The sequence below is a fragment of the Manis pentadactyla genome, chromosome 5, assembly GCF_030020395.1.
Source record: "Manis pentadactyla isolate mManPen7 chromosome 5, mManPen7.hap1, whole genome shotgun sequence".
Taxonomy (NCBI): domain Eukaryota; kingdom Metazoa; phylum Chordata; class Mammalia; order Pholidota; family Manidae; genus Manis; species Manis pentadactyla.
Genome location: NC_080023.1, coordinates 169,067,977 through 169,080,275, shown reverse-complemented (window position 1 = coordinate 169,080,275; position 12,299 = coordinate 169,067,977). Strand labels below are relative to the sequence as shown.

Below are 12,299 nucleotides of genomic sequence, written 5' to 3'. Positions count from 1 at the left end.
GAAAGAAAACTCTTGACTGTCAGATTCCAAATCAAAAACACCTCTAACAGTTTTTTCTGCCTGTAGTTTTATTTTCCTGGCTGTTGCATAGCATTTCACTGAGTCTCAGGAAGCTATGGAAGCAGGTCAGAGAGAGGAGGAGAGAGGAAAGTCAAGCTGATGGCCTTTGTGCACTATGGGCCCGGGCACGTCCCCTTAAAGGTGGAGGGAGGAAGGGCAACCAGGCCTGCAGCCGTGTGCTTGTGGCGGGAGACGGTGCTCCCTCCGGGGCCGGCTCTGGGCTGCGCGCGCCTCCTGGAGCCTTGCGCCCGCTCACTGCACTCTTCCCGTTTGCTTGCAGATGTGTACTTCATCGCCACGCTGTCGTTCTTGTGGAAAGTCTCTGTTATCACTCTGGTCAGCTGTCTCCCCTTGTACGTCCTCAAGTATCTGCGAAGACGATTCTCCCCTCCCAGCTACTCGAAGCTCACTTCGTAGGCGGAGGGGACTCGGTCTCTGCGTGTTCCTGATGGACAGAGTTCAAGTTCCATTTATATTACCCACCACCTGTGGATTCTGCAGTAATTGCTAACACGTGCAGTTCTGATGTGCAGAAGCTCTGCACAGAGTCCTCACACTGAGTAGACAGGAGGGAGGTCCTAAGAGGGGCCCACGCAGGCCTGTTTGAACCCCTGGTGACGCATTTTTGGGTGAATGTGAATATGTGAAAACTGGTGGCTCAGCCAAGAGATTGATAGTATGGGTCACTGTGCAAGTTTCCTTGTGACTTGAATTTTGTTGTCATGTGATAAAAGCTTCTGTCTAATTGAAGATGGCAGAAGGTTTTTTGTTTTTCAGCCCGAACATATGTGTAGTCTTTATGTCTTTCTCACTCCTAAAATCTGGGTTTGGAGAAATATGAAGCTCCCAGTATAAGTTTGGGGGAAAAGGCTGTGATATTTGGCAAAAAAGTTATCTAGACAATAATCTCACTTTGGAAATGCCGGACATCCTCTCTAAGGCAGCCCTGCTTACTGATGTGCTTACTGACATCCCAGGATTACAAAACGCAAAGGAGAGGAGAGGAGAGTGCCACGAATCAAGGCTGTCACCCTTCATCTGAGGCAACCTCTACAGCCCTCGAGTTAACGTCGCCGGCCACCTCATAAAAGAGTTTCAAAGGTGTTACCCTGCGTTGTGGGGACCTGGTAGCAATCATAAAACCTGTGGCCATCTGAGGACACCCTCTGACATTTTCAGCTGAGCTGTTTTAGCAGGAAACGTGCCACCGAACAGCCTCTAAATGTGTCGACAGTGTGATAAGAGACTCAACTAATTTCTTAGACAACATCGCACATGTGGCTCAGACCCTGAGTGCGAAGTGGAAAGGTCAGGGACTGGGGCTCTTTACTTCCACTGAAATCTGTTTCCTGTTAGGAGGACTTATTGAAGATGCAATGGCAAAGGCAGAGGCATCTTACCGGGTTGCCATTTATCGGTGGCAGCTTCAAGAAAGGGGCCCTGGTGGGAGGAGGCCCAGGCAACAGCTTTGGGGTCTGGGCTCTGTTCCACTGCCTACAGATTTCAAGCGGAACTTGCTGAAAGGCAGCCAGTAGTAAAGATTCCTCCCGCACCAGGATGGAGGACATGCATGTGTGTTTCTTATAAAGCTGTGGCTTCTCATTTCAGAGGAAGAAAGGAGTTTGCAAGCGCTGGACGTGGCAGGGCAAGGCATTCTTGGGTTTTCAAGTCACCTCTTGGAGCAGCCACATCTGCATGCCATAGGGTTAAGTTGGTAGATCTTCAAGAGCTGACTGTGTTTGAGATCTGAGATTTATGACTGATTCTTTTTGAGGACATCCCCGTCAACCCTTCAGCATGACGCTTCTTTTGCGTGTGTGCTTCAGAGAGGTAAGTTCCAGCCTGGTTGCCGAGGTCCACCACCCGAGGTCTCTTGGAGAGCTGGGGACAGAGGGAGCACATAGTTCCTCGCCTTGGAGCCCTCTTGATATGTCATGGATTTGTGGTGCCCTTTTATAACTTTGTACAATGACAGTAAGTTGCAGGCACTGGTAAATTGGTTATTGATGTCATTTCTGTTTTCAGATCCTGCAGTTTTGTAGAATTTTCCCTTTCCTGTTCCAGCCATTTCTGCCGTACAGAAGAGATCTATAGAGGATAGATACTGCAGCGAATAGATTGTTATTTAGGAATAGGATCTTGGTCCAAATATTTCAGAAAGTTTGAGCAGGTCTGACTCTTTCCTGAGTGATCTGAGGTTGCTTCCAAGTTCAAGGGGGGAGAATGTTGTGCTCAGTGTTTTTACACCTCTGTCTGTCTTTTTGGAAGTCAGACTGTAAAACTGGACGTCATAAGCAGTTCCACTCTGAGTGTAAAAACCCAGAACCTAGCCTTGTTCACAGCCAGGTGATGGCTCTGGCACGTAGATTCTTGTGGAACCCTCATCAGGAAAGTTTAGACGTCCCCTGAAGGTAGAGGGAACGAAGATGGTCTCTTTGGTCTTTTCCTTAATTCCTAATTTTGATCAAGGTGCATGAGATAACTTTTAAAGTCAAACTGCTAAGGTACCACTTGGCATCTCGAGGAGGGAGCTTCTAAGAGGGGCTGAAGTAGCCATCCTGGAAGTCAAAGGATGCTCGTCAGTGCCATGACATGCCTCTCTGTGCAGCCATCTTGGACACATGCTGATGGACGCAATCAAGGGCAAAAGGGAACAGAACCCAGGTGGACCCACCATGTTGTCCGACCACCATGTCGGTGCACAGCCTGCTCTCGTCACCTGCTGGGACTCCCTGAGCATCTTGGATTGCGTGATTCGTGTGCTTCTCCAATTCAGACCCCAAGACAGCAGCCTCAAGTCAGCTGAGAGCATGCAGTCCTTGCTGGCACGTGTCAGACTGTGTCCGAACAAAGAACTGGTACGTGTGGGTGCTTCTGGGGGGCTGCTCCTTGTGACGGAAGACAGGTGAACGAAGCATTGAGCTATTGTGCAGGAAACTCCTGAGTTCACAAGCATAAGGATTCTGTTGGCATTTGTCTTGGTTCACCAATCTGGAAAGAACTTAGGAAGCCCCACTCACCCCTTCCCTTTGCTTCGAGACTCAGTGGGACCAAACTCTCCGGCAGCTGATTTATTTTGAGGCCAGAGGCCCCATGGCACGCAATCAGTGCTGTTTAAATATTTTTCCTTAAGGTAAAAATTATGATTCCCCCTACCCCCCGACGACACTAGGTATTTCTGTCAGAGCAAGTCCTTCTATTTTAGTTACTTTTATTACATCTTTTGGTGACAGTTGTGTGTGTGTGGGGAGAATGGGATCTACCTAGTTTCTTTTTTCCTTCCTTCCTCCTTTTCTCCAAGAAAAGGACCAGATCAGTAATTGAGTACTTGCTCATATCTGACAGTTTAGACTGTAGTTTTGAGGGTGTGCACGTGCACATGCGTGTCACGTAAGGTGCTGGGTGAGACTGGTGGCTGCTCAGGGCAAGCAAGGAAGGACGTCCCAGGAAGCATCTTGACAGTGGAGCACACCACCTGTTTACAGCCACCCGGGGCAGGGAGACCAAGACCTGGGATTTCTCCCACTGTTAGCATTCGTATATCCAGACCCCAGACTCAACCCCCTTAGTAAGTGAAACCCTTTTTTGTAGCTGTAAGCCTACATACCAGCATCTGCTTATCCTTTCCTCAGTGGGTTCTCTGCTGAAAATTGAGGTCATGCGGACAACTTTTGAATGTATTTTGAGTTTTGTGCTCTTTGGAAATTGCCACAATAATGCCTATATTTCTTCCTCCAGACTTTTGTTTTTATACTTTGTTTTTACTGCAGTTGGGATCAGAACACCCTCACTCCATTATGGGGCAGCATTTTAAACCTTTGCCAAAGTTGCAAATGGGACCTACGTGTTCTTCTGCTCCATCCTATTTAAGACAAACACCTATCAGCTATTGTTTTCTTTATTTTTTTCTGTGTGTGATTGAAACGTGTGTGTGTGTGAGTGCATGATGTCATCTCAAGTTTTTTGAAGAGATTATTTGGTTTGCATTAAAATTTCTTCACTTCCAGCTTTGTTTTCATTAAAAAAAACAGCACTTTGTAAACAAAATATTTTAATTTCACCCTACCTTATTTTAATGTAAAGCTTTTTGTCGTTTATATATACTTCTTAGGAAATATTTCCATTAATTATGTCCATGTCATCTTGAAAAAAATACATATTTTTGAATGGAACTGAAAAGTCTATGTGAGCAGCACCCCTAATTCTTTGAGTTTTCTAGCATCTTCTTACGCCAAAGCAGCGTTACCTGTGACTCACGGCACGGTTGGAGGTATAGTCTGATAATGTCACTGGGCAATGTGAGTGAACATTGTGTTTGTGGGGGACAAGTGTGTGTGGGGGTGTGTTATCTGCAAAAAAAAAAAAAATTTGTGGCTTACTATTTTGTTGCAATGGGGCAAACTGTGAACTCTAGGATTTTGTGACGTCCTCATTAGTAGGTCTCTGTAACCCTCATTGCAAATATTCACCAGAGCAGCGTTTCTTCGTTAGAGGACAGCTCTGGTGCAGTGTGCTTCAGTTCAGCGGGAACTCCCAGATGCTTTAAACTCTCAGTCCTGTGATGACACACATGTGATCCTGCGTGTTTCCGAGCAGTTTTACTTTCATTGTCTGCCAGCGTGACCTGTTGCTGTTGCCCAATAAAGCTTGTGTACTTTATGCTTTAGGGGATCATTTTAATTTGTGTGGAAACATGAATTCTGGTGTCAAAATGAAGACTTTTCATTATAATGCTCCTATTTTGTGTGTCATGGTACATAAGATGTAAATGGCTTTCTCTCCATTAAAAAAAAAAATTTTGATTTTGGCAAAAAAATACTACTCCAAATCCATACATTGTATTATATTCTGTACTGTTTATTCTAGACATATCAGAATCCCACAGAGTGATCAATATAAATAGAAAAAAAAGGAGAAAAATGTTTCATTTTTATTTATGCACACAATTTGTTTTGGCTACTACTTTTTAAAAATCAAGTTATGGAAGATTTAGGAACTCAGTTACTTAAGTTTTAGGCAGAAGAGGTTTTGAACCTATTGTGTAGGTAGCAGAGGACATATTTTATTAATTCCACCCAATGATTCTCAACCAGGGGTGTTTTTGTCCCCCAGGGGACATGTGGCAAGGTCCGAAGTCATTTTTGGTTGTCACAGCCACGAAGGCGTGCTCAGTCATCTAGGGAGGAAGCCCAGGGATGCTATAGGACCCCGACGCACAGGACAGCCCCCTCCAAGGAACCATCCGACCCAAAACATCAAAAGGGCTGAGGTTAAGAAACCCTAATATAATCCGCACATTAGTTTTGCCACTTGGGGGAGTCTGCATTCCCAGGGGGGCCCAGCAGTATAAACTGGCACATCTCAGGAGACCAGTTACATGCCATCCACTTCACCAAATGTCTTACCTCATAGCTATTGCAGTATGGGCTGCCCCTTCCCACCTGCTGGCTCTCAATTGAAAGGGCCATTCTCAGTCTATCAGTTAGAAGAAAGATAGTCAAGGAGCTGTGTCTCAGTCAGCAGTGGCTTTCCTGCGTCAAGTCGGGGATGCCTGCTCTCAGCTCCCGGGACCTGGATTAAGAGGTGCAGAGGGGCAGTACTTTTCCTTTAAACATGTGCTGCCAGTGTGGTCTCAGCTCTGCCCTTGCCTGCCGTGAAATTCCATTCATGTACAGACACTCTCCATTCGAGCCGCTAGGGGGAACTTGAGGATCGAAGCATCTTTCTATTTCCTGTTTTTAACCACCAGGCAGGCTCAGCATCCCCAACCGCTGCTTTCATAGCTTCAGAATTTATTTCATGGCCAATAGCGCTGTTAAAAACAGACATTTCTTTTTATGTTGTTGACCAGACTATGTTGCTGGACTTAGTCTTGAAAAAAGAAAAAAAGTTGGGGGGTGGGGGTGATGAATATTTATTTGGTCTTGGATATTTGTATTTTTGAATAATTGGCAACTGGGAAGGCTTACCCTACTCACTATTCAGGCTCATAAGGTTTTGAGACGAAATGTTCCAAACACCCAAGTACTTTAAGTGTTTTTGTTATGAAACTTTTCAGGATGACATGAAGCCTTGCGGTATTTGTGAGGAGATCTATAAATGATGGATTTGCTCACCTCAAAATAGAACTGTAGTCGCTCCAAACTTTCCAGAAGTCGGAGCAAGCACAGTAACGGAATTCATTCAGGACTTGCTAATTTCCTACTTTAAATGGGTTACATAACAGAACAGTCCCGCCTTCGCGCCTGTCAAAACTACCCATGAAGTGATGGTGAAATGTATCATTAAAAGCTAGAAATAGCTTTGCTAAACTCTGGGGAAAAAAATGAGGTTTTTTTCTGATATCTCCCCCTTTTCTTCACCCAAACGTTGCATAATGTTACAAAAGTCAAATCTTTCCGTGGGATTTAATTTCATTCTCCATGTGGCTGTGGTCGGAGGGGTAACTTAAGCACTTGGAGTGCTGGCGGGTTTTTGGAGTATCACGCATTCCAGCATCGGTTTTCCTCTGAAGCCGTAGCAGGCAAACACTCCTGATCCTGGAGTTTCTCCCTTTCCCTCCTGCTCCCCCTTTTGTGGATAAGTTATCTACGATAGCTTCTATGCAGAAAGTCTGCCTTCTTGTAGGAAAGCCGAAAAACAAAGCTACCCTCAGCTTTCCATATTGAGGTTTTGATTTTGAAAGGGATTCTCCCTCAAATTTGGGGTGACCAAATCATGTGTAAAGTCATTAGCCCCACAACCTGTGCTTGATCACCAGTCAGGTCTTGCTTCTTACAACTCAGCCTGCAGGTTCTATTTCCTTACAGTAAGAACTTGGTGTTCCAAGCCTCTGCTGTTCATGTTCAAGAGATTTAAGAGAAAAAAAAAATTTTTTTTATTGGGTCCAGAGAAGTGTAGGAACATATTTTTATTTCCTTCGAGAAATATTGTAAAATCCAGAAAAAGAAAGGGGTCATGTAGAATATGCTGACATTCTCATTCATCAAATATGTCCTGAGTACCTACTATGTTCTGGAGGCTGTTCTCTGGGCCAGAGGCACATGGAGAACAAGATAGACTGTCCCCTGCCTTCATAGTTATTCTGTTCTTGTGTGTGTGTGAGGGAGACAACACAGAACAGATACGGACTCTAATATCCTCCCAAGACAACAGGCTAAGGAGCAGGCAGAAGGTGACAATTGGGTAAGAGTAAGAGTAGAGAAAGTGACGGGGGTCAAAAGGGCCTTTTGGGGATGAGCAGAAGCCTGAAGGGTGAGGAAGAGGGAGCAGTGGAAGGCTCTGGGGGCAGTGGTGTTCGGACAGTGGAATGTGCAAAGGTCCTGGGGTAGGAAAGGCTGTGCTTGGGCAGAAAGAGGGACCCATGGCTGGAGTGTTAAGACCAAGGGGGAGCATGGAGGACATGAGGGCAGAGGGCAGCTTGGACCCTCAGAGCATGGCGTTCAATCTGAGTCCTGTATGAGAACTGAGCAGGCATTACTAAAGTTAGCTCGTTGCTCTCAAGGAGCCCCGTTGCACTCCCCGCCCCTTCCACTCTGCTTCACTGATCTGACCCACCCCTGCCTGTTCTCACTGCCACCTCAGGGGGCTCAGGCGAGACTTCTCCCCCTGGAATCAACCCACTCCTATGCCCAGCATTTCTGTGTGATTTTATTGGCATAAATGATGCCTAATGATTGAATAAAGGGGATTAGAAGCTGGTCCTTGGATGAAGTTTCTTCTTGCTTTTCTAGCAAATAACGGCCCAGGCTTTTGTTCAGCCCAGCCCGGTGTGTCCTGGCGGAGACGGCCGTTTATTCACCAGCCTGGGACAGCAGGCCACCTAAGAGTTGGGAGGTGAGTCTGGAGGGAGAACAGGTGGAGTGAAATGAGCCGGGTCATGTTCTTCGAAGCTGCCACATTTCCAGAATGTGCCCACTTGGGTTTGTGGAGAGGAAGCCTCTGGCAGTCATGAGCTGCGTGCAGGGGCCCAGGCTGTGCTCAAATTCCTCCCGAAGAAAGAATAACGAGAACAGGCTGCGGAAAGGAATGTAGTTAGTGTCTTAAAGATGGGCAAATACTCATTCTCATTTGTCCTCTTATATGAAACAGATTTTTTAAAAGGCAGTTGGAGTAGCTAACGACGTCCAGAGCCCTGTTGATTTGAGCACGGCTGGGGGTGGGGGCCTAAATTGGCCCAAACGACTAATCAGACCCAAAGAAAGAGGTGAGTTGATTACTCTGGAAATTACACAGGAATTCTTCAGAGACCTGGCCAATAATTAGAGTGTAAGATGCTACTCTCGATGCACATAACTTAGCATAATTTTATTAGGCAGCTGATCACCACCAGAATTAGAGAAAATCAGGCCAGAAGAAAATCCACTAGCCAGGCTGACTTATGCAGACATGGAGACTTTTGCTCTTAAGTGGCTTCATGCTTGAGGAGCACACCCAGCAAAGCACCACCTTCCTTCTGGGCCCTCAAGGGGATGGGAGGAGAAAGGAACATAATGTCATTTTAGGGGATGTGCTGGAATTTGGGGCTGGAGGTGCAGCATACAGCAATGTTCTGTGGACCCAGCAGGAACTGAGCCAGACTTGATTTGAATACCAATTCCCACACCTACTAACTGGGAGATAGGGGGCTGAGTCCTTCAATTGCCTGAGCCTCATTTCCTCACCTGTTACTGGGAGTGGGAACCCCACTTGTGCAGGTCAGCAGGGAGGTTCATGCTGTTGGCGATGGTGCAAGAGAGAAATGGCATCTGTGGCCACCCCTCGAGACCTCTGAGTGGAAGGCAGGCAGCAGATGGAGGGTAGGCATTGTCTCTCCCAAACTCAAAAAGGGGTTCATGCGTGTGTTTTCTACCAACGCTGAGGTCACCTGTTTGGGTAGCGCTCTTAGGAGGTTTGGAAGTTTGGGCACACAAGCAGTATCCCACCGTGGGTCTTTCTCCCAATCTTTCACTGACTTTGCAGGCGCTCAGCCTCTGAATGCCCATCGGGGGCCGCATCCTCCCAGCCTGTGCTCCGCAGGGGAAATACCCGCCACCGTAATGCCGACCTGGCCTGGCATCCCCCAGGGAGCTCACCACCTTCAGGTCTGGGGCAGAAGTAGCCCAAGGAGAAAGAGGGCTTCCCCAAATTCCATTGACTCAGTGCCTCGAGAGGGAGAATGGAGAGTAAGTCTTTGAATTGCTAAATCATTTAACACTTTTTTTTTTTTTACATGAAAGCAAATGCATTAATGTACTAAAATAGAAGGCAAAATGCGCTCGAGTTCTAAAAAATAAACTAGGAGCCTTGAAAGCAGTGGTGGGGGAGGAGTGACTGGGGCCCATGCAAGTGGGTCTCCCTCTCTGGCTCTGCTCTCAAGGGGTCTTGGGGGTACAGCTTGGGAGGGACTAACTTACGGTCTTATCCTTAGCCAGCCCGTGTTAGGGCTCACTCAACCTTTGTGACATTGAGTTTTCTTAATTGTTTGTGTGTGTGTGGTAAAATGTGCATAACATAAAATTTACCATTTTAACTATTTTTACATATGTGGTTCAGTGGCATTAAGTCATAGAGTTTTAAGAATGGATTCTAGAAGATTCAGGAACCTGACCGAAAAAAAGTGGCCTTGCCTTATCATGACTTTCCCACCTACACCTCGTAATCCTGTGAGTTGAGTGTTCTTATCCCCAGATTGCAGGTGAGAAAAGCATTACCTAGAGAGGCTGAGACTGAATCAGCCTCACACGGTTCAGAACAGCACCATTCCCAGAAGCCAGAAAGTGGAAACAACCCAAATGTCCAGCAGATGAAGGATAAACACAACGTGGCCTATCCACGTGATGGAATATTATTCAGCCTTTAAGAAGGGATGGGGTACTGATAACAGGCCCCACATGGATGAACCTCAGAAACATTATGCTGAGTGGAATAAGCCAGGCACTATAGGCCACAGGTTGTATGATTCCATTTATAGGAAATGTCCAGAATAAGCAAAACCATAAATACAGAAATTGAATTAATGATTGCCTAGGGCTGCAATGGTTGGAGGGAATGAGGGTGACAGCTGATGGGTACAGGATTTCTTTTTGGGGTGATGAAATTGTTCTAAAATTGGACTGTGATGATAATTGCATAGCTATAGATATAATAAAAGCCATTTGCTTGTGTGTGAATGGGTGAATTTCATAATATGTCACTTATATCTCAATAACACTGTTACAGCGGCTGGATCATCTTTGCCTCCCCCTTCAGTAATGCATGAGCATTCCAGTTGCTCCACATCCACATCAGCACATGGCATTGTCAGTACTTCTGTTTGAGCCATTCTAGCGCCCATGCGGTGGTATTGTACGGTTTTCCTTGTATGTTCCTCGTGACTGATATATTGAACATGCTTTCATGCACTTGGTTGCCACCCACATGTCTTCTCTGGTGAGGTGTTCATGACTTTTGACCATTTTTAAAAAACTAGGTTTTATGAGTTCTGATTAGATTGTTTGATTGTTGAATTCTGAGAGCTCTTTATATGTTCTAGATACAGGTATATTGTTGAATATGTGATGTGCAAAATGTTTCCCCCACCTATAGCTTGTCATTTCACTCTCTTTATTGTCAGTATTTCTAATTCTAGTCACTCTGGGGGGTGCATTTTGGTATCATTGTGGTTTTAATTTGCATCAAATCATTTCTTGGTCTGGTTTGTGGGGTCTTGGTTGAATAGCAGCTCTGGCTATATGCAAAGTGCTTTACACACCGACTCTTTTGAAGAGGGGAGGACTATTGTTATCTCTTATGCAGGGAAGGCTTTAAGAGGGTCAGGGTCACATGGCTCCTACCTAAGAGGTGGGGCCTAGATTGGAACCCAGGTCTGTTGTCTTAGAAGGAGCTGCCCCTTGTGAGCTATAATCTGCATCAACCCTCAATTTCAAGGCTCCTGGTAAAAGCAACAGCTCCCCTTCTCTCTCCAGCAAGCTGCATTCCTTTATGGCATGTCACTAATGGTTGAGAAATGCCAGCGGAAGGTGATGCATGAAAGCTCCATTTATCTGACTCCGATCATTTCCTAGGACCCCCTTCACCTCCATCCCTGACGTGGCACTTTCCAGGGAATTGCCACATTCTCTAGCTGCTGTCATTGTGGCTGTTCCCACCTTCTGATTATGAGCAGAATCAGCCTCAGGACGGGGTAGAGGCCCTGAGCCATGAGTCATCGCAGTGATGCTGTCCCCTGGGGGAGAGAGCCCCTGGGCTGTCTGGAGGCAGCATTCCGCGTCCATGTATTTATTCACTGAGGGCCTGCTGGAGACCAAGTGGCTTAGAGGCACTGTGGATGTGACATTCATGGCTCCGGGTCTCTGACAGAGCTCCTGTCTTAGACGGGGGAGAAATAAATAAGCCTCTTGAGACCTTTGCTCATGTATCGCTTCTCAGGGAGGCCTTCCCTGACCACACCATCTGATGTTACAGCCCTGCCACTTCTAACCCCTTACCCTGCTGTCATTGTCCTCAGACACTTAACGCCATGAAGCATTATTTTCAGTCTCATCTACTAAAACGCATGCCCTATGAAGGCAGGGGTTTGACTTACTGCTATTCTGGATACCTGAAGAAAGGTGGCACGTAGTGGTGGTTCAATAAATGTGGACTGAGTAAATGAAGTAAACAAAGAATGTAACTTCACAGTGATAAATATAATAATGATAATAAATATAATGAAGTCAGGTCAGGATGCCATTGGGGAGACTGAGCAGAGTGGGGTGGCGCAGGGGGATGGGGAGTGTGTGTGGCTTGGCTGTTTCAGATGCATTCAAGGTGGGTGACCTTGAATAGGTGGATTTTGAGCTTAAATCTGAAAGATGAGGGGAGCCAGCATTCATAGATGTGAGGAGAATGTGTTCCAGGCAGAGGAGATAGCATGTGCAAATGCCCTGTGGCAAAAAAGGGCTCAGTGTTTTGAAGAACAGAAGGAGCAATGGCAGCCAGTGCTGACGCGTGGTGGGAAGTGACTTCTTGTCTAGTAGGAAGGTATCTTGTTTACCCCCATGGGCCTGTCTCTGTCATGCCAGAGCTCACTGCTGTCTGACCTTTCAGGGTCAGTTTAGAGCACGGACCCACTGTGTGTGTAGTGTGTCACATTGAGAGACCCCAGATTCCAGAGTCATGGATTCCCATCGCCAGAGATGTCAAGGATGTGGCTCATGCCCCAGACCACATTGCCCCAAGGATGACTGATTTCTTTCTCCAAGTCCAGGGCTGTGGCT

General features: G+C 46.3%; 1 protein-coding gene across 4 annotated transcripts in view; it reads left to right on the top strand.

The window, feature by feature from the left end:
- The window catches only part of ATP9A (ATPase phospholipid transporting 9A (putative)), a 121,999-nt gene extending 117,275 nt beyond the window's left edge, over positions 1-4,724 (top strand). For all 4 annotated transcript variants that reach the window (XM_057503090.1, XM_036901953.2, XM_057503091.1 and 1 more), the window contains exon 28: positions 341-4,724. In XM_057503090.1, coding sequence (XP_057359073.1) covers positions 341-477 — 137 coding nt within the window. In that variant the 3' untranslated portion in view covers positions 478-4,724. The remainder of the gene's footprint in view (positions 1-340) is intronic.
- The last annotated feature ends 7,575 nt before the right edge of the window (positions 4,725-12,299 follow it).